This window comes from Amphiura filiformis, chromosome 18 (genome assembly GCF_039555335.1).
Source record: "Amphiura filiformis chromosome 18, Afil_fr2py, whole genome shotgun sequence".
Lineage (NCBI taxonomy): Eukaryota > Metazoa > Echinodermata > Ophiuroidea > Amphilepidida > Amphiuridae > Amphiura > Amphiura filiformis.
This window is the reverse complement of record NC_092645.1, coordinates 52082984-52109130: the sequence shown is the minus strand read 5'-3', so window position 1 is coordinate 52109130 and position 26147 is coordinate 52082984. Positions and strand designations below refer to the sequence as shown.

The 26147-nt window shown below is 36.4% G+C and overlaps 2 protein-coding genes across 2 annotated transcripts in view; one reads left to right on the top strand and one right to left on the bottom strand.

Moving 5' to 3' along the window:
• The window catches only part of LOC140138798 (otoferlin-like), a 181328-nt gene extending 172651 nt beyond the window's left edge, over positions 1-8677 (top strand). The window contains 1 exon segment of the mRNA XM_072160570.1: positions 3791-8677. The gene's annotated coding sequence lies outside the window, so the exon portion shown is untranslated.
• An 11561-nt stretch (positions 8678-20238) lies between these two features.
• On the bottom strand, positions 20239-21491 carry LOC140139217 (beta-1,3-galactosyltransferase 5-like). Its single transcript, XM_072160996.1, is given in 2 exon segments — positions 20239-20834; positions 20837-21491. Coding segments are annotated over 2 exon segments (1251 nt in total).
• Between the last annotated feature and the right edge of the window lie 4656 nt (positions 21492-26147).

Here is a 26147-nt window from a genome sequence, read left to right as displayed (position 1 = left end):
TATTTGGGGAATATTTGTACTTATTTTGCTATCACTGGATAGAAGATACCTATAGCTACCCATTGGTATCAAAAATAACAGTATATGACATGTAATTTTAAAAATTCTGAGTTTCCAGCTATACTATACAATTTAGCAGCCTGTTTTGTACAGCTAAGTATACGATTCGTCTTTTGGTCAAATTCATTAGCGCGATTCGTCCAAATCACAATTTCAATATCTACGTCAGGAAGTAAGATTTATCATTAATTTTTGGTGGAAATGAAAGATCGCCTGATACATAATCACAAGCATACAGTAACTCATTTTGCTAAAAATGCTCGATTCGTCACTCTGCCGAATTCATAACGATATGTTCATATTGTATTCATGCACTAATATTCATCTCCTTTTGATTAACCTTTTGCATGCAAACATTAGCCGACCAGACGGAAATCTAACATGGTTTGTTAACCCCTTGAAGGGGATGTACCATGCATTGTGGGTAAATTATCGCTGTCTGATTATCAAACTGCTACTGGTGGCGCTGCTCATTCTATTCATAGGGCTGTTGGTTTATGCAATGCCCGGGTACACAGTGGCTAAATTATTCAATGTTTGAAATCTAGAAACACTTGGTAAGGTTATTTTTGAGTGGAGTTTATGATTGTTTGAAGTGATTTGATAGATTTCCATTAAAAAATGCGGTTTTGAACACACCAAAAAATGGTAAAATTTAAACAATTAGTTAGCAGCACACTGTGTGTTATTAAACAATTCAATAGAAAATTACATTGTTTGAAACAAGCACACAATATCAACCATGTATAGTTTGGTAAAAAATAATACTTTTCGTTGGGGAAAAATGCTACGAGAGTACATATCGTCAGCCTGCTACGCTAAATGCCTAAGTCATTTTTACATGTTTCTCATTTGCAATTTTGATTTTCTGAGTAATAAACCCATAATTAATCAAATTTCCAGCCGCATTCTTCAATAAAAGAGATGTATTCCACAAATTAATGAAAAACGCGGCTGGAAATTTGATGAATTAATGGGTTTATTACTCAGAAAATCAAAATTGCAAATGAGAAACATGTAAGAATGACTTTGGCATTTAGCGTAGCAGGCTGACGATATGAGATACCAATTAAACTGTTTGGGCAGATGCTGCATCTACAATTTACATTCCAATGTTTGATTTGCCCAGTTAACAGATAATGTAAACAGTAGAGTGTAAACAGTTAAGTACGTTGACGACGTGCAGACTCGGATGCATGGCCTCAATATGAAAAGGACATGAAACTTGCACTGAATTACTCAGCGTGCAACATTTCAATGAGATGTATACCAGGCTAAAGAGGGCCCCAGGGGGTACTTATACAAATGACCATACTGGGACGTGCCGCAAATATGGGTAGCATTTTTGGCCCCATGACCCCTATTTCTAAGCCAATTTTGGTATATGAATGGGTCCTTTTTTCAAAAAGTTTTCAATTTTCTCGAAAAATAGCCCAATTTTGCTTCAAATCGAGCCAAAACTTTGAAATTGTTCAAAAAAATTTGGGAAAATTTGTAAAAACTAAGACAATATGGGTTACATTTGGCCAAAAACTTTGAATTTTGGTATATCAATGGGTCCAAATTTCTTGAAACTTTGGTATATTGATGGGTCCACTTTCAAATTCTCAGCAGCACACCCCTATCAAAATCAAACTTAATTTAACCCCCCCCCCACAAAGAGGGCAATTTCAGATACGGGCAGATATGGTGCATAAACACTGTGCTATTCCAATTGAAATCCACACATCCTATGGAAGACATGTCCTTTATAATCTCCCACACAGGGGGTGTAGATTTCAAATTGAGTCACCCATTCAGGTAACCCCATTTGAAATTCACACTCCCTGTGTGGGAGGTTAAGGCCATGTCCGATCATAGGGGGTGTATGGATTTCAACTGGAATGTCCCATTGATTACTGCACAGGGTTGTTCTCATTAACCCCATGAGAACTATCTGCCGATTGGCCAAAAAGAAGTTTTCATTATCAATTGGACCAATCAGCAACATTGTTAGAATAATTTCACCACACAAAAAAATTAGGGTGAATTATTTGCAAAGCTCCATTCTGATTTAAAGTGAAAATATCATGTAATTGACCAATCAGAGGCAATGTTAGATCGGCAGGTAGTGCTCAGGGGGTTAATGCTCAATTATGAGTTTCAAGAAATCACATTGATGTTAATTGTATCACTTACACTTGCAACTTCTGCACATATTAAAGATATAGACAAGAGAATTTTGCAGGTTTGCTAATTTAAAAAAAAAAAAAAAAATTAAAGCAAAAAATTGTTTGTTGCATTGACCCTATTTACCAGGTCTGTCACTATGGACCACAATGACCTCAACTCGATGGGATAGTTCAATAACCTCAATTAAACAATCATAGTGCAACATTTTTCAAAGGTCATTCAATGAATGTGCAAATGTATTGGGGTTAAAGAACTGTGCCTTGATAGATGAGCATGTTGTGGATCCTAGTGTGTGTGCTGTGTATTTGATGATGTACATGTAACCAGAGAAGATGAGAATAGATCTATTCTCACCTTCTCTGATGTAACATGACCAGATGATGATATCAAATCAATAATCTTGTTTGGCCCATCTGGTCAGGATGTCGTCGCAAATGGCAAATAAACCGAGTAAATTGGGTCCATGCAACAAGAACAGCTGGGGTGAGGTGATAAAAGTAGGCCTATAAAAGTCCAAATTGATGGCAATTTTAGAATTGGTGATGTTTACCCAACTAACAATTTAATAAGTGTAAACACTTTTTTGCACAATTCACTTGTCCAGTATATCTCCAACACATTAATTATATAAACTGCACTCAGTATAATATACTGCGTCTCATCTCAAGTTGAGAGTAACGCCATGTTGGATTTTGTAGTGGCATGACTCCAATCAGTGCGTTTATGCGGTTGCGTCGCCAGCGTAAGGACAAATCACCCTTCTACTCATGTGTTTACGCCCCATGGGATTAGGTTAGCATGCACGATTAGAATCTGCCACTATGAAATCCAACATGGCGTTACTCTCAACTTGCGATAAAACACAGTTTAGTAACACCATGAACTTATAAAAAGTTATCCGCTTAGGCGACAAAAAAAGAAAACCCTGTTCTACGGGCCTGACCGATCCAGATTTTTCAAAATTGGAAAATAATTTTCTCCTGTACAAATAAATGCTGACCCAAATTTCGAAAATATCAGGTACAAAAATTTTTGTTGGTATTTCAAAAACGAATAACACAGTGGTAACAAAAGTTATGTATATTATAGGGGCAAGGAATCCAATTACTACCCTGGAATTTCAGTGACCCAAAACAAGCGGTTTGTTATTTATGATCAGAAATAAGGTACCGCTATGATGTACCTCGTTTCCTATCATATATACTGAACCGCTTGTCTTGAGTCACTGAAATTTCAGTGTAGTAAATGATTCCTTGCCCCAATAATATACATAACTTTTGTTACCAGTGTTTAATTATTTTTTGAGAAAAATGCAAAAATAGTCACACATTTACCACATGGGTGTAGTACCCCCTTAAATGTGGCTGGTCATGTTAATGCTTACAGTGTGGGAACAGAAAAAAAAACCTTACAGCGATCTAAAAGAGAGGAAAGCTTAATTTAAAAAATAGTAAATCAACCAATTAGCTTCTGATACAAATTTATTTTTTCTCTCCTGCATGCAATTTCTGACATCTATATTATCGCCATTGGAACCACCTTTGACCCATCTATCCAGACGAGGAGACAGCTCCATGCTGTGGGTGCTTGGTTCGTTTCGTTCAGCCTACTTTGTGCTGTGGACAAGACATCGTTTTCTACTGTTAAGAGCTTTTATTGTTACTTTAGGTGTACTATTTATTGCATTATTTTTCTATTCTGCACCTGGGTATATTATTAAAAAAATGCTAAATGCATGAAGAGTGTATCCTTTAAAAAATGATATACTGTAAAATCTCAATAGTTGGCATAATGTGCTTACTATCGAGCACTTTAAAAAAACCATGAAATTGTACCTAAGTTTGGCGCTTTACCAACTGAGCTAATGGGGTAGAGACACACATTTGTAGGTTTACTTGTTCGTATATAACTATGTATAACTATGTAACACTTTTGTGGATGGGGCACTTCATGTTTGCCTGTTTTAAAAGTGCTCGATAGTAAGCACATATGCTAACTATCAAGTTTTTACGGTATACAGATGGAATCGAACCAATTGAAAAGTGATGGTTATGAATGAGGTTAATGACTTTGCTATATCATTCCAAATTAATTGTATATTTAATGCAAGTTTATATGTCATGGTTCCAAAATGTCCAAAAGTAATTAAAACAGACTTCACATCAGAAATTCAAAGTTAGTTCAAATTAATGTGAAAGACATGTACCTGTTTAAGTCACTTTTGAGTATTGTGTATAAACGTGGGATTATTTGCAGAATATTAATTTTCACACTAAACACAGTTAATTGCTGCGAAAATAAAAAGCACATACAAATGTTTTTATGTAGGCTATATGTCAATAGAAAATTCAAAATCATAAAATTTTAAAATTAAGCGAAGTAGTGTAAAAATTAGTGACACACAGAAAATTATGTGTGTGAATATTACCACTTAAATATAGTACACTACAAGATTCTTACATCCCCCTGCAAAGGTACCTCACTGGTACAAACAAAGTACCGACATATTATGCTGCTACGGCACAGGACCCTCCAGCAGTGGCACTGCACTGGTACTCCCCGGGTACTGCAGAGTACCTTGGCGATGATGTACCTGTGCAGGTGGCCCCAATAAGAATCTTTTTATTTTAGTAATTGTTTTGTTTAAGCTCCAACTATCACTATTATAAAATTGGAAGGATTTATAAGGTTGTTTATAACAAAATTGTATAGCATGTATGGGCCTTACATGAAGTAAGGTGAAAATATTTTGTGGTGACCATCAATCAAGATTCAGAGCATCCAAAGGGATTATTATGTGTGTGTCTTAATCAGTATCATGTTTTAATAAAGAAAAATGTAAGTCGAAAATAAGAGTTGCCATGTCTGCCCCGCTTGCCCGGCCCGCATGCCATGGGCTAGTTAAAGATAGCATTATGAAAATTTCATACACTCTTGGATTGGGAGAACCAATCCGAGCAAATGTGAGAAAAATATGAACCATGCATTGATTATGTGCCTGGGTGGTTTTTTTGCTAATGAATGTTTTTGTTATAGTATACTAAAAGAAAAATTACTATAGTTTGTATGTTTAAATATGTCCTTATAATTATGTACAGTGATATAATAAAGAGATCCTGTTTTATGAGTCTGACGGACCTATATTTTGAAGATTGTTACATATAAATACCGATCCAAAATTCAGACACTGAGATGTCAGTGTTTTTATGGGGTATGATTATTTGTTGCTCAAAGTAGCCATGCCTCTAGCCGAATGTTTGTGAAATTGGCCCATTTGTAAATGAAATAGTCACAAGGTTATGATATTAATATTTTGTAATAGTGAACATCCGCCAAAAATGAGCCCAATAAGTCGGAAAATGTGGTTTTTAGCTATACAGTGCAAAATATCCAAAAAAAATTATTTTTGAGAAAAAACGAGATTTTCACAGATTTTAAATATTTCGTGCTTATCTTGAACAACGGCAAAGTTACACAGTTGTACAAAACTATAAATAATTATAAATATTTTATGGAGCTGGTTTCAACAAATGATAGAATTTTGATAACTTTTACTGAGTTTTCTCACTTTATGAAGTGCAGACTTCTGGGCTCATTGTGGTGGATGGTCACATTTATGACTTGCCGTCATATTACTAGTAAAGTTCCTCTTGCCATGGACCCCATGGGTTAGACGGAGAACATAAATTCTGTCCCAAACCAGGGTTGCCAAAAGATTTCAGCCCGAATCGCGGGTCAAATAATCAAAAAGTCGCCCAATTTTTTCTCTTTACCATTGGTTTCTTTGGGGCAGGAAACTATCGGAAGTCGCGGGAGCCAATGTTGAAAAGTCGCCCAAATTTTTTCTTAACCATTGGTTTCTATGGGACAGAAAATTGTCAAAAGTCACAGGGAAAATCTTCAAAAGTCGCCCAATTGGGCTACTAAATCACAGGTTTGGCAACCCTGTCCGAAACTGAAAACACATTGGGCTATTTCAGCTGATGAAAGGCATACAACGTTCATACTACGTTGCGGTGCCGCTATATCGATTACTTTTTGCCGCAACTCGCATTTCAAAGTTAAAATGTATTTAATTTTATTGCGATACCACATTGCAGTATTCTGTATATGATGCAGTGCGGCAACACATTGCATCGCAATTCTGGCGTAGTATGAACGGACCTTTAGTCTCCCACACTGGGGATGTAGATTTCAATAGATGTCTATTTAAGAAATAAAGGGTGCAGCATTATCCTTTACACACACATTATTGGGTGTAAAGGATAATGCTGCACCCTTTATTTCTATTCTATTACCAGAAAATAGTGCAATTTAAAGAAAAAATATCATTTTTTGGCACAAATATTTTAAGTTGTTTACTTCAAGGTGGAGCACTTATGCGTAAGTAACAGCGAGTATCGCGGAAATATTGCACGCGCAACCAAGCGTAATGCTGTGCGTAGAATGTGTTAAGGCGCTTGACCCATTATTACAGAATAATGGGCTCTCACGTGACGTGTTTTAACAAATCACAGTGCGCGATTTTGAATAATGGGTCGTAAGAGTAATAGAATTATTTATCTTGGTCACTTTTTTTTTAAAGCAAGATGTACATTTAAGATAGTTTTGTATAAATTGACAGTTATGTGTAAATATTGCTGAATAGTATTCAAATAATTATTTATTTTGCAAACTAAAACTGGTGTATATATATTATATATATATAATATACGACATGGACCTGGTCTTGGACAGTAACAGGAAGAGTCATTACAAAAAAATGACTTATTGTATAATGAATTGGCCACAGGGGGTACTCTGTACATTACTATATGGGATGTGTCACAGATATGGCTGTCATGTTTGGGCCTATGATGTAACAATGGGTCCCTTTCCAGTTCATTATGGTATGATCAATTTTTTTTCTCGAAAATAACAAAACAAAACATTTTCACCTATTTGGACCTCACATTTCAATTATTTTTGATTTGTTTTTAACATTTTCACCTATGTATGTTAAATTTGGCCAAAGCGTCGGATAAAAAAATGGGTACCAATTTTCATGGAGCATTAGTATGAACATATTTTGCTTTTTTGTTAAAGAGGAAGTCCCGCCAGAGTAGTTCTTCTGGGGTGAACCAAACTTGCCTGGTTATCAAATTAACCAGTGACAAAGTTATCTCTGAATTTGACAGGTGCTTATTGATGTTTTAATAATATTGCATCAATTAGCACCTGTCAAATTCAGAGATAACTTTGTCACATATTAATTTGATAACCAGGCAGGTTTGGTTCACCCCAGAAGAACTGCTCTGGCGGGGCTTCCTCTTTAACGTCCGATGTATATAGAATAAGAATATTAAAATTCCTGTGTATTAGCTAACTGAAGATGTAAACAAAGAGAATAGCTGAAAACTCCAGTTCATAAAAAAATGGTTCCAAGTGGAACCTTAAATGGTTTTATGAAGAACTAAAAAGGTTCTGCAACAGCCAGAAAGAACTATTGTAAGGCACCAGAAACAATTTTTGTTCGATCTTTGGATCGACCGTTGATACCGCTTCGATGCTTTTTTATTAAAAAACTATTAACAAATTAATCCTAATTTAACGCTAAATTTTATTGGTCAATATCACTGCAGGCACAAATTACCATTTTATCACAATTAACAATAGCAAATTTACTGATTTCATGAATAATAAGGATCGACCGTGCGTCGATGGTCGATCGAAAGATCGAACTAATTTGTTTCTATTGCCTAAGAGGTTCTGTAAAAGCCAAAAAGAACCATTTTGAGGTTCTTGCAATTTCCTAGAACCATTTATTCTTGAGCTGTCCTGTATGTAGAACCTTTTTATTTCTAATAGTGTAGCACCACCAGCTGTTGTGGAGGTTCTGTAGCGATAAAAAGTGCTAAGCAATTTAAATATAAAAATGTGTAAAGATATGCTTCATGCCAATTAATTTTACATTTTCAAATGTGTACTAAATGTAATAAATCATTAAAGGAGTATTTTGTGATCCTAGCAACCTCTTTTTACGACATTTTTCAGTAGATGCCCACAAAAAAGCTTATTCACAAAATTTCAGTTGATTCCGATTTTGTGTTTGCGAGTTATGCATGATTATGTGTATTACACTGTTCCAAAGATCACTGTGTTGTTATTTCGTTCTGGTATACCACAATGTAATACAAATTTGACAATTTTTTTGCTAAACCAATGAATTTGCAAGAATTATTTTTGTAGGTAAAGCATTATGTAGCCAAAGGTTTCCAGTGGAATAAAAATCTCAACTATTTTGAGGAAAAGTGGGGGGATGAGGCTGTGGATTACGAAATGCCCCTTTAATAAAAGTAATGTAACATGGTGTGCAATAAGTTAATAGGGTAAATTATAATAAATAGAGACTACATGCAGATAAATAAGTATTTGGTTTAATAATAAAGGTTATATATGTAATGTCTTGGCGTTTGTGTCATCATTTTGTGTAATTTTCTATCGGAAACAATTTTTAAGTTGGATTATCATTTTGCAAAAAGTGATTGAAAGAAAGATATTTGTAGATATTTGTAAAATATTTTTGAAATTGATTCAAAAAAGTAATTGAAAAACGCAGAACAAATTGGCAAACTATTCAATCAGTATTCCTACCAGTTTCACAAAATTATGGTTCCACTAATCTGAGAGAGTTATTTATTATACAAAATTAAGGGCTGGGGTATGAACGTTTGGACAGTATTTATTGTGGGACATTAGAGCACATCAGACATATCGAATTGCATTCTAAATACGAAGAATGTCCTGATGATAAAATATCAAATAATTTTAATTTTTTGAAATTCGCAATGTAATACACATTTTATGGCAAATGATTAAAAATTTATATTTTTGATATTTAACAGTACTCGAAGTAAACTTTATAAATCTGATGGTCTTTTGGGGGGAAAATCCATATCTTCAATATGAAAGGTCAAAATTTTCAATTGATCTTCGGATTTTCCTCCCAGCTACATACACTTTAAGAATATGCCATTAGATTTATAAAATTTACTTTGAGGACTGTTATATATCAAAAATGTGAAAAATATCAAATTTTAATAATTTGTCATAAAATTTGTATTCGTGAATTTCAAAAAATGAAAATTATTTTATATCAGAAAGACATTCTTCGTATTCAGAATGCAATTCGATTGTCTGATGTACTCTCATGTCCCCCAAAAAATACTGTCGAAACGCTCATTCCAGATCCCTTAATGTTGTATATTTTCGAGTGCAATGGTACAAATATTTCCAAGAGGTGAAAATATGGGCTGTTCCGTGTCAGAACAAAATGTGTTTTTAAAATGTATACAGGTTGATATATAGAAAACAGTATCAGGCAAAACATGTCACTTATTGATTTATTGAATGTTACTTGGTCGTCAAGGTAATTTCTTTTAAAATCGATGGTCTACAAGCGGAGATATAGCCTGTTATGTAAAGTAGGCCTAGTCCTAAAACAGCTTAGGCCACTTTTGTGTCTGTACTCTGTAGCAAAAGTGACTGAATTGAGTTGAATCATGATTTTTAAAAATCTCCAAAACTGGAGGGGAACCTCCCTCCACCCCCTCCCCGCAAGCTCGTCACAGCTGGTTGATCATCGAGACTTTACATTCGCCAACGTGCAGGGACCTTTTTCTCCTAAAATAGCCCCTGTGTGTATGTTATCTACTGAAGCATGACATCATACCATACTGCCATCTACTGAAGGTATCTTGATTATGTTATCTACTGAAGAAAATCCATAACAGACTTAGGCCTATGTTATTATCTACTGATGATAAATACCAGTGGCGTACCGTGGCCGCTCCTACCCCGGGGGCTGAAGAAAATGAAATTTTGGCGCCCCTTCCTCAACAGCCCGAAAAGGTTGACCCAATTTTTTTTTCGGTGGTTTGAAAAAGTGAAGAGCAAAAAAAAAAAAAAAGGATTTTAGGCGCTGCGCCCTAAAAGCAATGTATAGTACCATTTTTTCTACTTTTTCAAAATTTTCCGACCTTTTTTCTTTACTAATTCATTTTGCCGCCCCTTCTTCTTTTTGCCGCCCTTCTTTTTGCCGCCCTTCTTCTTCCGCTGCCCCTTCGTTTTGGTTCCCCCTCTCTAAATGTAAAAGAGTGAAAATCTCACTCCCGAAAAGTGTGATTCACTTATAAGACCACTCAAAAAGGAGTGAAATGCGCTTTTAAACTTTAAAACCACTGAAAAAAGAGTGAAAACCACTCTTTAAGAGTGAATTTTAACTCTTTCAAGGAGTTAAATGAAGGACATGATGCAGTCATGTCTACAGTAGAATTCATCTCGACCTTTGCAGGAGTTAAACCCCATTAAAAGCCATTAAACCAAGATAACACTCATTGAAGCAGCTCAACTGATTAAATCGGATCTTCTCTGGTTGTGCACATGTGTCTGTTTTATATGTGCGGTATCGCTATGAGGTGCTATAATACAGCTTCGGTTGGGTAACTGATTATAAAGGAAACGCAAGGAAACAATAGTATGTGGACCTTTGTTCACGAAATGAGACAATGGCCTGCTTTTTGTTAACCAGCATTCTTGAAAATGAGCAACATAATGATTGTTGACTTAACACGGTTTGGAAATAATTTCTTCATATTTTGGTGTTATCTGTCGTTTACATATCCTTCCTAAAACACAAAAGTGCGACTATTTCCAAACACCTAAATTAGCTAAAAATTTAGGACATGTTACAAAACTATATTTTCTAAAATTTCATAGAATAGTTTAAATGTAGCTTGTACCGTTTTTTGTGGCATCCTTCAGAACGGAGCGGTCCGTTACCAATATAGCTCAATATTTTCGGTCAAATCTCCATTCAATTAACACGGGGAGTTGGCTAGCTATGAGCTAGCTATGCTTTGCCCTCACTCATATTCTACGAAAGTGCGACTATTTCTGAACATCTAACCTAGCTGTAATTTTAGGTCATGTTAGAGAAATATATTTGCTAGAAGTTTGGAGAATAGTTTAAATATTGGCCGGTTATTTTTAACACAGTGATGTTAACTAGGCAATACTTCTAACATACACTATTTGTAAAGGTCGCGCGTCAATGGTGAGAGCACTGTGTATTGTGTATAGGAAAACGGACAGTAACTGCAGTATGACTGGGTTCCTCTTCGGCTTCACCCAGTATACACAATACACAGTGCTCTCACCATTGATATATACTTTGACCCCGGGGGGCTGGCGTCCCCAAAGCCCCCCCAAAATACGCGCATGAATACAGACAAGGTTTATGTTGCTATCTACTGAAGATAACTCGGGATATTTGGTCTTCCGGTGACAAACGTTAAACAGATCTTTATTAGTATAATGCACTTTTAAAATGAGTCTTTTAAAAGGGCATTTCGTGATCCATAGCCTCATCCCCCACTTTTCTCAAAAAAGTTGAGATTTTTATACCACTGGAAACCTCTGGCTACATAATGTTTATGTACCAAATATTTCTTGCAGATTAATTCGTTTAGCAAAAATATCGTCAAATTTGAATTTCGTACTGGTATACCAGAATGAAATTACACCACATTGTCTATGGAGCAGTGTAATAAACATAATCATTCATAACTCGCAAACGCAAAATCGGAATCAACTGAAATTTTGGGAGTAAGCTTTTTTGTGGATATATACTGAAAAATGTCATAAAAAGAGGATGCTAGGATCGCGAAATCCTCCTTTAAAGTTCGGTATTTGGTGCTAAGTTCTATAGCAATGGCAGTGGGGAGGCCTGTAATTTTATACGACGGACTGCCAAGTTATGATATATGGGTACAGGACTAAATAATAGACAAAATGAGATTCAGGAAGTAAAGTAAAATTTCACTCTTTTGGACACTGCTCAGATAACCATGATAACTCCAAAAAGAATTCTCTCTTCGGCATTCAGGTCAGAGAGCACGTATAATGTACACCGGAGCTACCGAACCAAGGGGTATCGTCCCGCTAACCTGCTAGTAAAATGCCCTCGAAAATTTGCGCTTAACCCCATGACAACTACCTGCCTATTGGTCAAAAAGAAGTTTTTATTATCAATTGGTGATTATAGTGAATATACCACGTAATTGACCAATCAGAGGCAATGTTAGATCGGCAGGTACCGTAGTGCTCAGGGGGTTAAATGGGTCCAAATTAGGACAAGTGATGGCCTACAAAATCGGATCAAAGGCGGATGCACATTACAACTTTTGATATAAAATTGGACTGATTGAGCCCATATTTATTGGTCGAGCTATGAGTTTTAAAATATTGGACGAGACGTATTTAAAATATTGGACGAGACGTAGTCGAGTCCAATATTGTCAAACTCAGCGAGACCAGGGGCGTAGCCAGCTTTCTTGGTCAGAGGGGGCAAAATGATTTTTTTGGGGCACAGACGAAAAAAATTGCAGTTGCATACATACCGTATACCGGTTTTGGTTTTTTTAGAGATAGGCTACCGTACATGTCTTCGAGCTTCCAAAGGCTTTATTGGTATGATGTGCGCGCTGTGTATTTTACACTATTTTCGTCAATTATCGGGATAAAAGGGGCTTCATAGTGAAAATGTGCGCGCGAGCGCGCAAAAAAGTAGTATTTTACGCTATTTTGGCCCATGATCGGGGTGCCCTTGCCCCTTTTCTTCTTTTCCTTTGCCCTCCAGATTTTCTCTTTCATTTTTTGTCAGAGGGGCACTTTTTTCTTTCATTTTTTGTCAGGGGGGGGCCTGGCTACGCTACTGAGCGAGACCAATAAATATTGGGCGAAAAGCATCCAATTTTATCACACACTTGGATTCATCAAAACATAATAACGATCAATTTTGTCCCCGTGTTTCGAGCCGGCAACTTCCTCGCTCAGCCGTATAAAGCCGATGACGCTCAATATCTCTTGTTCACCCAGCAAACACACGGTTCTTAAAACGTTTATTCAAAACGTCTTGTTAGAATTTAAATGTCGGATAATATATAAAGGTCATGAAAACGTTTTTAATTGTGAAATATTTTGGGCAAACATTTTTGCAAAATATTTTTAAACATAATTGCATTATGTTGAGAATGTTTTGTATAAAGTTTTCAATTTTTTTTAAACGAAATACCCTTTATATAACCCGGCATTTAAACGTTTTGTGTAAAACGTTTTGTGTTTGCTGGGTCATATAGCCTAGCTATTTTGCCGGGCTATTTTGTCCATGACATGTTCAAATGACATTCATATTATGTGGAATCTATAAAAAAAAATAAAAGTCGCTAAAATTATACGTAATGTTATCTTTTATTTTGTCTAAGGTCCGTATGCACAAAAGAGTTAGACCGGGTCTAAAGTTAGACCTGGTCTAAGTGGAATTTAGTTCCATCGGGAATGGTCTTTTAAATTCCGCATAGACCAGGTGTAACTTTAGACCCGGTCCAACTGAACCACTGAACCAATACTAGGCTTGTTTGTACTCATTTTAATGCATTTTTCATGTTGATTCCAATTATGGTCATGAAAATGTACAATTCCAAAAATTTTGGATTTTGGATTTTATAAACTTGTCGTCTGCCAGTCGACACCCGCGTATGGCATGTATTGCATATGTTTGGAATGAGATTTAAAACTTTTTAGAGTGAATATTTTCAATCATTTTTTCAACTGGAAAGGATTTGTCCCTAATTCGGAATGGCAAAAGATTGAAAACAATGAAAATCAATCCTTTTTACTGAAAATTCAATTGAAAAAGAATGCCCCTAACTTTAAACGCTAAAAGATTGACAATCACTCCTTTTGATTGAAAAAAAATTCAAATCACTTGACTGAATATACAATTAAAAACGATTTGTCCCTAATTCGGGATGGCATACGACCATTGAAAATTCAATCTTTTTGATTGAATATTCAATCGGGCAATTTAAGAGAGATTGTCATAGAAACAAAAGATGTCAGCTTTCCTTTTTTGTTATTTTTTTCCATTCATTTATTTCTCAGACAATGTACAAAAAAAACACGTGTTTTCCATCTGGCCTTTTTGAAAAACAAAACAGGAAGATATACTTACAGGCATGAATAGTGTGTTTAGAGCTGCATGGTAGAATATTACCGGATCTGATAATTTCATAAAATGTGCTTTTTTTTAAAAATGAGATGAGATAAACATATAACATAAGAAATGTAGGTTACTACTGATCCATGTCATTTTCACACATGAATAGTTGGTGTAGGTCGAGTGGCGGCGCCAGACATTTTTTTCTGGGGGACAAAAGGGGAGAGCCTCTGACTGGGGGGGGCATTTTCACCTAATTTTGGCTAAAAAGTGGCTTTTCACCCCTTTTTCAATTTTCGGGGGGCAATGGGGCAGAGCTTCTGTCTGGGGGCATTTTCCCCAATGCCCCTCCCCCGCCCCTCCCCCCTGACATAAGCAGCTGTAATTGTGATAATATGTGTGTTTTTAATTTCATTCCGGGATAGAATTAGCCTCCGGGTTAACATGAAGGTTTGCCCATACATGTTTTAGGCGCTGGAATAAAATAGCATAATATTGTTTTTTCTACATTGTATTCTGTCATATTTATCATATTTTAGGATTAAATTTATTTCTAGATAAACCCCGCCCCTCCCCCCTGACATAAGCAGCTGTAATTGTGATAATATGTGTGTTTTTTAATTTCATTCCGGGATAGAATTAGCCTCCGGGTTAACATGAAGGTTTGCCCATACATGTTTTAGGCGCTGGAATAAAATAGCATAATATTGTTTTTTCTACATTGTATTCTGTCATATTTATCATATTTTAGGATTAAATTTATTTCTAGATAAATGCGCTTTACACATGATGACCTGAGCGCAAGAAGACCGTAAGTCCACTTGGCCCCCTCAGCATGTAAGTTACGTATAGTTTCTTAGTGTTTTATAATGTTTAATACATGTTCCAGGTGAAAACATCATGAAAGCTTGTGAAAGATTTGTTTTGGCCCCTGAACATGTATAAAACATTACCAAACTATACGAAACTATACGCAACTTGTACATTTTGAGGGGCCAAGTGGACTTACGGTCTTTTTGTACAGTACAGCCTGCAGCCACATCGTTTCGAAACTTTTCTGATTATTGCCATGTTTAAAAAGTTAAGACATAATAGGGGGCCTACTGTAAATGTTCGCCTAATGGTGATATGGGCTCGCTTGACATAACTGGAATTTTAGACACAAACTAAAAGTGCCCACCTGTAAAAATCCCACCAGCAAATAAGGGTACATATAGGCCTATACCCCTAATTCTTGTTGCGATTTTTAGAGGAGGGAGCTCTCTATTTGTATATACATGAAATTTACCCCAAGGCAAAGGAGTTCAGGTGCGCCATTAGGCGAACGTTATGGTAGAAGTTTGGAAATAAATCTAAACTTACTTTTGACCTAAGAGCCTATATATAATACAAAAACAAAATTGACTGTCATCTGTTTTGTCATGTTTGTAGGAAAAAGCACTACAACAGTTTTAAAAAATGTTTTCAATAATGTTATGTAAATTATGTTGTGCAAACATTTTTTTCAAAACTTTTGTTAGAATGTCTACCATTAAGGGATCTAGAATGAGCGTTTATTACGTTTCGACAGTATTTTTTGTGGAACATGAGAGCACCTCAGACCTATCGAATTGCATTCTGAATACGAAGCATGTCTTTCTGATATCAAATAATTTTCATTTTGGAAAATCACAATATAATACAAATTTTATTACAAATTATAAAAATTTGATATTTTTCAAATTTTTGATATATAACAGTCCTCGAAGTAAATTATATAAATCTAATGATATATTCTTAAAGGGACCATTGAAAGAAAATATGATTTGGTATCAAAATAAAGCCCATAAAATATAGAATCAATATCTAAAACAATTGAAGAACTAACTATTTTAGAAATAAAAATACAATGAAAACAACGTACTCGATTTACCCCCTTCCGACGCTACATCGCGCGTCATTTATCAAAAGTAGACATTTGGGCGCTTTCCTGATGACGTCATTGTGGTTACGCGTTTTGTGTTGCGTTGGCATTTTTGCCGGGATAATTTGACAACAGCGATCGCGATCTAAATATCAGATGCAATAATCATGGTATTACAACCACTTATAATTATTTAAAGGTCAAGTAAAAACAAAATTCCAGTTGATTGTCCACATGTTATCGAAAAGAGGAAGTGGAGGGCCTTTTTATTTATCATTTATTAGTTATTTTTTACAATGCAAATGGATCATTTAGGCCTCATGTATTATTCCCGGACATTATTACAAGTTGTGTAATTTGTAGAGGAGGATGATAGGATCGAGGCTCTTGTTATTTGATGGTTCTCTGAGAGGATGATTAAAACAAAGCCTCTAAATTGAAATGCTTATTGGACAGAAGCAAATCTAAAATATTGACAATATTATTAACTTTTGAAACATTTAAAAAAGAAGTTTTCCTTATAATAAAGAAAATAGCATTCAACATTTCAGACTCCCTCAATTGCAATGCCATGCGAAAGGAAGCGGCGGGGACGATCAATTGTTTTTTTTTATCATCATCAAGCATATGCAGTTTCCTATTTTACTTATTCATAAATTCACCCCCGGTCAACATGACCATGATGATTCCGATGACATTATGTAGGCCCTACATGGCATATATAAAACCATAAAACCAATTATGAGTATGCATATAGGCCTATGATATAGTGACGATGTTGAGGGGAATATCGACATAAATTGCAGATGATGTGCTGGCGCGAGCACCTCCCATGGGTATTATTATTATCATGATTATAGGCCTATGTATTTTTTCCGTAGGACCTACCTTAAAAATATTCAAGAGATGATTATTTTTTCCAAAACCTGACAATTGGTATAAAAAAGCTTTTTCTTCCATAAGTTAACTTTCAAAAGTGCTTATTTTCATACCCCAAACAATGCAAAGTAGGCCTAGGCCCTTTTAGTTTGCAAATTTATTCCCCTATAGGCCTACCATGTGTTATACGGGAGACTTGCCAATATTATTTGAGCTAGATTCGCGACAGGTTCGGCAGCATCCAGCCTAGATGATGCGATCTGATTGTGATAAGTACCATGGCAGCGAAATTACAGCGCTTTGAACCCTCCGAGATCTGGGAAAAGGCGTTATTATATAAAAGCCGAAATTTATTTTTATTTATTTTTAAAAGCCTATGAAAAATGAGAAACAAATTTAAAGATAAAGAAGCACGAGAGGAACATATAAAGGCCACTCCAAACAATCATATGAACAATATTTACTGTCAGCCTTTAGTTTACGTTATGGAAATGCTTATAGGCCTAATCCAATCTCAACTCCCACTGATACTTGAAAGTGCAAAGTGTTCGAGCGTTTTATCAAAGGTAGGCCTACAGTTACAAAGTTTATGTTGATTGGGTAAATCTTGTAAAATACAGCGCGCCTGGCTGGATATTTCGTTTTTAGAAATGACTGACATCAATTTCGCATAGCCTATAGGCCTACCCCGGTCCTAACCATCCATGGATTAAAATAAGTGTAGGCCTATAATATTTCCCATTTGATGTTTGTAGCATATAGGCTTTTTGAAGGCCTATGTATGTTTATAGGCGCTCCTCGTAATTTATTTCAAGAACAGCTTGCATGTCATGTTCTTCTGAACCAACTTCTTCATCTGCCGCACTTGGATTGTAACATCCACCAATTATCTTTTCAGCTCCCCAAATTTCATTGGGTGAAGGAAGTTTTTGATAACCAAACAACTAATCACCGATTTTTGAGAAGCAGGAGGAAACTGGAGATCCCGAAGAAAACCTGCGGGATCGAGATAACCAAGTTCACATGAGTCTTTGGGCCGCGCGCCAGGGGCTTGAAGTTGAACCCGGGACCTCAGTAGTGGTGCAAGGCGAGGAAACAACCGCGCCAACTCGCTCTCCCGAGCCTGACTTTTGTCTTTACACGGAGCGACCGTTTAGAAACAAGCAACACACTTTAATCACTCGCAATTCAGCTTCCAAACTTCGGAGTCAGGATCGACTTGCGTTTTAGGCCTGGCGGTTAAGGCCGTATAAAATTAATGTTTTGGTTCTCGTCCCCTCCCTCCTCAATTTCTGGGATTTGTCAGATTTTTTTTTTTTTTTTTTATATTTTTCAATTATTTTAGACTTTGGAATGATTTATGAATTTTTCATACATAGGCCTATAAATAAGTTTATTAGAGAACAAGGACCACTTCCAAGTCTTTTTGTGGTAGGGCCTACTACTCTAGGGGGTTTAATCCTCGGAATCTCACATTTGAAAAAAAAAGTGCGTCATCGTTTCCTCGAGCACTATTGGAAAAGACCGAAAACTGCAGACAATGCTGATTTTACACTGAAAAAATAACACCTCCCTCCCCCATCAATTCATGAAAATCCTCTGGACTAGAACCAAAATATTAACTTTATACGGCCTAACCTAGGCCGCACGCCCGGGAGGTAGGCTAAAGAAATTAAGTCGCATGTCATGGGCTAACCTGAAACATCATTGCCTTCTCTTTCCTATCCTCACCAGATATTTCAGAGGAAATATAAGTAAAGAGTTGCAATATCAGAATGCCTCAGTCAAAACAAATGATACTCTCTTGCAAACGCCGAGCAGCTAGCACTGACAGCTTTGACTTTGTCAATATGAAGGCCAGGCCAGTAGGCCTAACTTACTTATGTTTCCCCGTTGTTGGCCAATTTTGTAGGCCTAGCTAGAATTTATATATAGGCCTAGGCCTATCATAGAAGTCATTGTAGCTTTGTAATTTATATTATAATATCCTTTTTAATATAGGCCTACTTGTTAGGCCTAAAAGGCACATAAAAGTTCATTGCTGTAAACCCCTGTAAACACGTTCATGCGTTGGTTTACATGGTTTAGGACCAAGTCTGGACTATGCAGTGTTGCCATGCAGCGGAAAGGATAACCACTTTGACGTCACAGGGGTTGCCACGTGTCTCTGCACATATGAATTTCATATTGAAGATATGGATTTTTTTCCCAAAAAGACCTAATTTTTTTTGGTGTTTTTTTAAAAAAATCCATATATTCAATACGAAAGGTCAAAATTTTCAATTGATCGTCGGCTTTTTATTCCACCTACATACACTTTAAGTATAAATCATCAGATTTATAAAGTTTACTTCAAGTACTGTTAAATATCAAAAATATCAATTTTTAATGATTTGCCATAAAATGTGTATTTGCGAATTTCAAAAAATCAAAATTATTTGATATCAAAAGAACATTCTTCGTATGCAGAATGCAATTCGATATGTCTGATGTGCTCTAATGTCCCAAAATAAATACTGTCCAAACGTTCATACCCCACCCCTTAAGTTGTCAAGTTTTTAAGGCTAAAGTTTGTTTCGTTCAATCCAGACCATTTCAAACTCAAATCCGACCTAGTTAACTCTATAGCTCTAAACTCTGTACCTACATGACCTAATAGGCCTACCTCATCTCGCAATCTCCCCCTCTTCTCTCCATCTATTTCCCATTCACCTTGCACTAAGGGGCGAAGCAAGCGTGTGGACGAAGTCTATAGGGGCCCGAGCAAAAGAGAGCACGAAATGGGTTAAGGATAGCGGGATAGAGATACGGGCGCCCCTGGCCCCGAGGCTCTTGCTACGCCCCTGCCATTCTCTCTCTCCCTCACCCGGAGGGGGCACTCGGCATGTTAAGGTGGTATGGGTATGTGCGGCGGTCAAGGGTCCCCTTTTCAGGCTCTCCGACAGTTCCTTAAGACCCACATTTGGATCATGCTTCAGTTCTTTGAGCCTCACACTCGGACAATTGCAGCTCTTCAGCTCAAATTTAGAAAAAAAATAGCTCCAAGGCATGTAATTTGGGTTCAAAATGTTAGTACAAAAGACCATAAAAAATGTTGACATTTCAGTTCTTAGCTCCCATCGTTCGCCGCACATCCTACCAAAATTTCAGTTGAGTGCCCCCCGGCTCCCTCACTCCCATACAATAATCACCAATAAGGCAGCCGTGTTTCACTTGTTATTTTAAGCTTACTACAAAATTGATCATAATCAAAATTCTGCAATTTTTCCCACACTGAGATCAGGGACCTTTCTGGTAAACTACTGACAGTATATGCCCAAGAGAAGTAACACAAATATTCAGCAAGTCCATCCTTTCTTCTGATTCGTTTTCCTTTTTTCTTCGTTACAACACCTTTCATGGTGTATCGATGGTTCTGCTGTGGTTTCACGCCTAAAACGTTTAAAATCATACCCATATAAACATCTTCAATTTTCAATTGTTTTACATGCCGAGATATTGTCAATATGCGTGGAAGTAGATCACTCGACAAGAGATACGAAGGTCCTGCCACATATGGTGGGTATACAGAAAATGGATACTCTTCTGGAGTCACGATCCATTTCGTGAATGGATACTTGATGCTTTTGCCTGCCCTTACTGCGGGTGCATCCTTATATACATGCCCTTCAAAAACGTTCTCACTGACAGTTCCATTTTGCAAATTTTTAACTAAAACAGGAATATTCGGCATCATATCGCTATCAATTTTCAGGACAAATTTAGCTGATGGACAAATGCGTAAGCCCAGCGAAGCCCCATGAGTGTCTTCAAAGTCAAATTTGCGTAGCTATCTACGAAGTCTTCTTTACATATATCACGATGTTTCAGGTTCTCTTCGGCGATTTGTTTCTCTACTGTTGCGTTCACACTTCTCCCAAGAAGAAAAACTGTAGCTACCCCTTTTCCTGCGACACGAGTGGTCTTTCCCCAAGTTCGTCTTATGGCATCCCGCTTACCTCGCTCATTGGTTGCGCTGAACACGATCAACAATAAGAACACTTCTTCCTTTCTTTGACATAAATGTTTGTTCTGGTAAACTGAAGACGTCGAAGGCGGATTAACAACATCAGTATGGAAAAATGTATTGTTCTTGATACATTTTGAACATACATCAATTGCAACTTCTGGTGATAGCAAAGTTGTGATATTCCGATCAAGTTCCTTGAATGTGCAACTGTGTTTTGTCGTTATAGCGTTGTTGTCACAGATATTATTAGACAGTTTGACATGTTCGACTTCACTTGCAGTTGCTGTTTCAAAGCGTCTCAACTTCAAATTATTGACGTTGGTGTTGTGAAATGGAGCATACTCGGTCCAAGATTTGAAGATGAGTGTGGTGAAAGCGAAGCAAATAACCACGAGACAGAAGCTCCTGTATGCCTGTATGTGTCTGGACATTATCGCCTATTTGCTCCTGATGTCAAGTGCTATGGACGGCTGAAGGAAAAAATGTATTAATCCCTGCTGGCATGGCTGGACCATGCAGCGACAGATTTCTTCTTGTCCGTGTTCTCTGAGACAGCTGGTTGCGTATTTGAACTGCGCGGTTGCGTGTATCTTTTGCGTTGCGGTAAATACGCACAGTGATCTCGCGCGTCGGCTCGGTGCGATATTTTGCGTTCGCGTGTGAAGGACCCAATTATCAATTCACCAATATCGTGCCTGGTTGACTGGTTGAACTTGATAACCCCCGATTCTAAATACACAGCGCCCAAAACCAATTCCTCTAAATTGATGCCACTACACTAATCACACCTCCTATATTGAACGCTAAAATTCAGTGACCGCTCCCCATGTATTGGGTTGATTTTTTATGCTATGTAATCTACATTACCTCAGTCGTTCTCCATGAACCCGAGGGATAAACGTTGGCATAAAAAGTGGACGTAAATTACACGATAGGCATGTTATTGATTTTGTTTAAAAATGGCAATTTTTGGAGACCTAGCCGTGTTGCTATATCGCCTAATAAACATGGATATACCATTATTTTTACGTGGAACAACTCGGCATTATTGGTTCAAAACTGGTGACTTTGGACTAGGCCTACAACGTATATCCCAACTGGAGCAAAAATCAAACAGTTAAGAAAATTTACTGTGTGTAATACTATACTGAAAAACAAAAGAAAGAAAAGAAACTCGGAAAAGCAACTTGAAGAATTAGACGAGTCCATTTCATTTAAGTACCAAAATGGGCGTACCTCGACAAAGATGGAACACCAATGCTATAGTGATTCTAAACACTCACCTGAACAATATAGGCCTATATCCAAAAAGGACAAAAAACCACCTGAGATATGGCAAACTATTCTTTGGTTAAAATGTTTTTCCAAGCGGAACCATTTGAGACCACTTTGAGTGAAATCGGAGCAATTTTAGATGGAGATGGAGATCAAAATTTGACATTTGACCTTTATTTGACCTTTATGCCTATAACTCGAGAATTGTACATCGGAGATAGGTCAAACTCACAGAATTAATTCTGTGGTCAAACTATACTTTTTCTGAATCCTAATAATGAGAGGAATATAATTAGATGATTTTTTTATCCATATTCCCCAATTTTTACATCAGAGATCGGTCAAACTATACTTTTTCTGAATTATAATAATGAGAGGAATACAATTAGATCGTTTTTTTATCAATATTCGCCCAATTTTGAAATTTGAGGCCTGCATTAGCGGTCATTTTGGAAATATGCAAATTAACATTTTCCTCTGTGCCCTTTTTTGCCCTTTTTAGATATGTTGTTCAGGAGGGTTAGAATCACTAGCAAGCAAAATCATCGGTGTTCCATTTTTGTCTAGCTCATACGTAAATTGACTCGTCTAAATAAATCGAGACTTTAACGGCCTGTCATCGGCTTTAAATAGTTGCAAATATTTACTCCATTTCAATAATTAGCACCATCAGCTGTGGGGAGGTAACCATAACGTGCTAAGCAATTAAAGTGCGCTAACTTTGTTAAGTTCATCGTGCAAATTAATAATTTTACATTTTCAAATGTGTACTAATAATTATTTTTGCATCATTAATGCATCAAATCTATTTTAGAAAACTCGATGGACATAACTTTTTATGGACATTTGTATCTACAGGCATGTTAATTTCGATTATTTTAGAAAATACATTCATAAAAAGAGTTTATGTAATTGAAAGTCTTTGGCTTTTGTGTGATAATTTTATGTGTGTGCGTGTGATTTGTAATTGAAGTATGCATGTTGCTATCTACTGAAGATATATCATGACATGACATATGTATATATGTTGCTATCTACTGAAGATATGCATAACAGGCCATGTGTATTTGCTGTCTACTGAAGATATGTATAACAGGCCATGTGTAGGCCTATCTACTGAAGATAACTGATAACCACGATAATTGATATTCGCATATTGCGATCTACTGCAAATAACTCATAATAACGGGCTATGCATATCTTGTTATCTACTGAAGATACGTCATAACAGGTCATGTATGTGTTGTTATCTATACTGAAGATCCATCATAACATACCATATGTTTGTTGCTATCTACTGAAGATATGCATAAGAGGCCATGTATATATTGTTATCTACTGAAGATACATCATAACATGCCATGTTTATATGTTGCGATCTAAGAGGCCATGTATATGTTGCTATCTACTAAAGATAACACATAACAGACCATGCTTATGATGCTATCTACTGAAGATAACATAATACAGACTATACTTATGTTGCTATCTACTGAAGATAACTCATAACAGACCATGCTTATGATGATATCTACTGAAGATAACACATAACAGACTATGCTTATGTTGCTATCTACTGAAGATAACTCATAACAGGCCATGTGTATGTTGCTATCTACTGACGATAACTCATAACAGGTAATGTGTATGTTGCTATCTACTGACGATAACTCGTAACATGAACAGGTCATGTGTGTGTTGCTATCTACTGAAGATAACTCATAACAAGCCATGTGTATGTTGCTATCTACTGAAGATAACACATAACAGACCATGCTTATGATGCTATCTACTAAAGATAACATATAACAGACTATGTTTATGTTACTATCTACTGAAGATAACTCATAACAGACCATGCTTATGTTGCTATCTACTGAAGATAACTCATAACAGGCCATGTGTATGTTGCTATCTACTGACGATAACTCATAACAGGTAATGTGTATGTTGCTATCTACTGAAGATAACTCGTAACATGAACAGGTCATGTGTGTGTCGCTTTCTACTGAAGATAACTCATAACAAGCCATCCCAGTGGGCACACGGGTCAGTTTCTGACGTTGTATCGACGTTGTATCAACGTCCGATTTCGACGTTGAAATAAGGTTGAAATCACGTTGTATTTGCAAATGGGCATCAACCTTGATACAACGTTGTATCGACGTTGTATCAACGTCGAAATTCAACCTGATTTCAACCCGATTTCAACCCGATTTCAACCTGATTATATCCCGATTTTAACCCGATTTCGTAAATTATCATTCAAATATAGGGCCTAATTACTAAATAATAGTAATAAATTGATACTTACCCGTGTAGAGTTTCACAATCGGCCGGCTGGTGTATTATATCATGATTATAGGCCTGGTATCGCCCTGGGGAATAGCCACGGGTATATCGCCCGCATCGTAGTCGGTGCAGAATGCGCAGTTGGCACTCATACGCGGGAGCCAGCGGCGGGAGGCAACCCGGTGTGGAGTTGGTAGGTCGTGCGCAGCGGTCATGCGTTGTTGTCGGTGCAGAGGGCCCCGTGCAGTAGGCACCCATACGCGGCAGGAACTGGGTGTGGAGTGCCGTGTGCTGCGGTCACATTTTTGACCAAAAATCACATTTTTGACTAAAAATCATATTTTTGGCCAAAAATCTCATTTTTGACCAAAAATCACATTTTTGACCAAAAATCACATTTTTGACCAAAAATCTCATTTTTGACCAAAATCTCATTTTTGACTAAAAATCACATTTTTGACCAAAAATCTAATTTTTGGCCAAAAATCTCATTTTTGACCAAAAATTACATTTTTGACGAAAATTCACAATTTTGACCAAAAATCTCATTTTGACCAAAAACTCATTTTTTACCAAAAATCTCATTTTTAACCAAAAATCTCACTTTGATCAAAAATCTTATTTTTGACCAAAAATTTTGACCAAAAATCTCATTTTGACCAAAAATCTACTTTTTGACCAAAAAATTACTTTTTTGACCAAAAATCTACTTTTTGACCAAAAATCTCATTTTGACCAAAAAATTTTGACCAATTTCTTTTTTCAAGATGGCCACCACTGAGTAAACCTGCAACCTTGTGCTAATTTCTCACCTTTTCATATCAGTTTACCGTAATAAGCCTCAATTTGATGATTGGACCTACTTTTAACCTTCAAATCCTAAATGGCCGCCAAATTTATCAGCTCACATAGGCTTTAATTAAAGCACTGATCATGATGAATTGAGGGTGCAAAATACACGATACCCAGTTGCACTACATGCAAGCATTAGATATTGATTAAAGTATTTGAACAAAAATACAGCAATTTAATTATTTTCAGAAATAAATCTGTAATGACTTCCACATAGATGTAGGCCACCTTTTAAATCTTTCAGACCGTTTCCGGCGCACCAAATCTGTATTCGCTTCAACAAACACATCTTAAAAACCAAACATTACATTTAATAACTTTTATTTTGTAGCCAAGATGTAAGGGTATAATCATCCCAGCAAACACAAAAACGTTTTAAAAACGTTTTAGATAAGTTATATTTTGGCTTTTGGCTTAGGTAAAAACGTATTTATAACATTAAAATGTCGGGTTATATAAAGGTCATGAAAACGTTTTAAAACGTTGTGTATAAAAACACACTGCAACAATATTTTAACAATGTTTTCAAAATGCTATTGTAAACTATCAATGCAAACATTTTTGCCAAATATTTTGTCAACACTTAAATAACTAATTATGTTAAAATATTTGCATCCAGCAAACACAGAAATGTTCTTAAAATGTTTTTTAAACGTTTTAATAACATT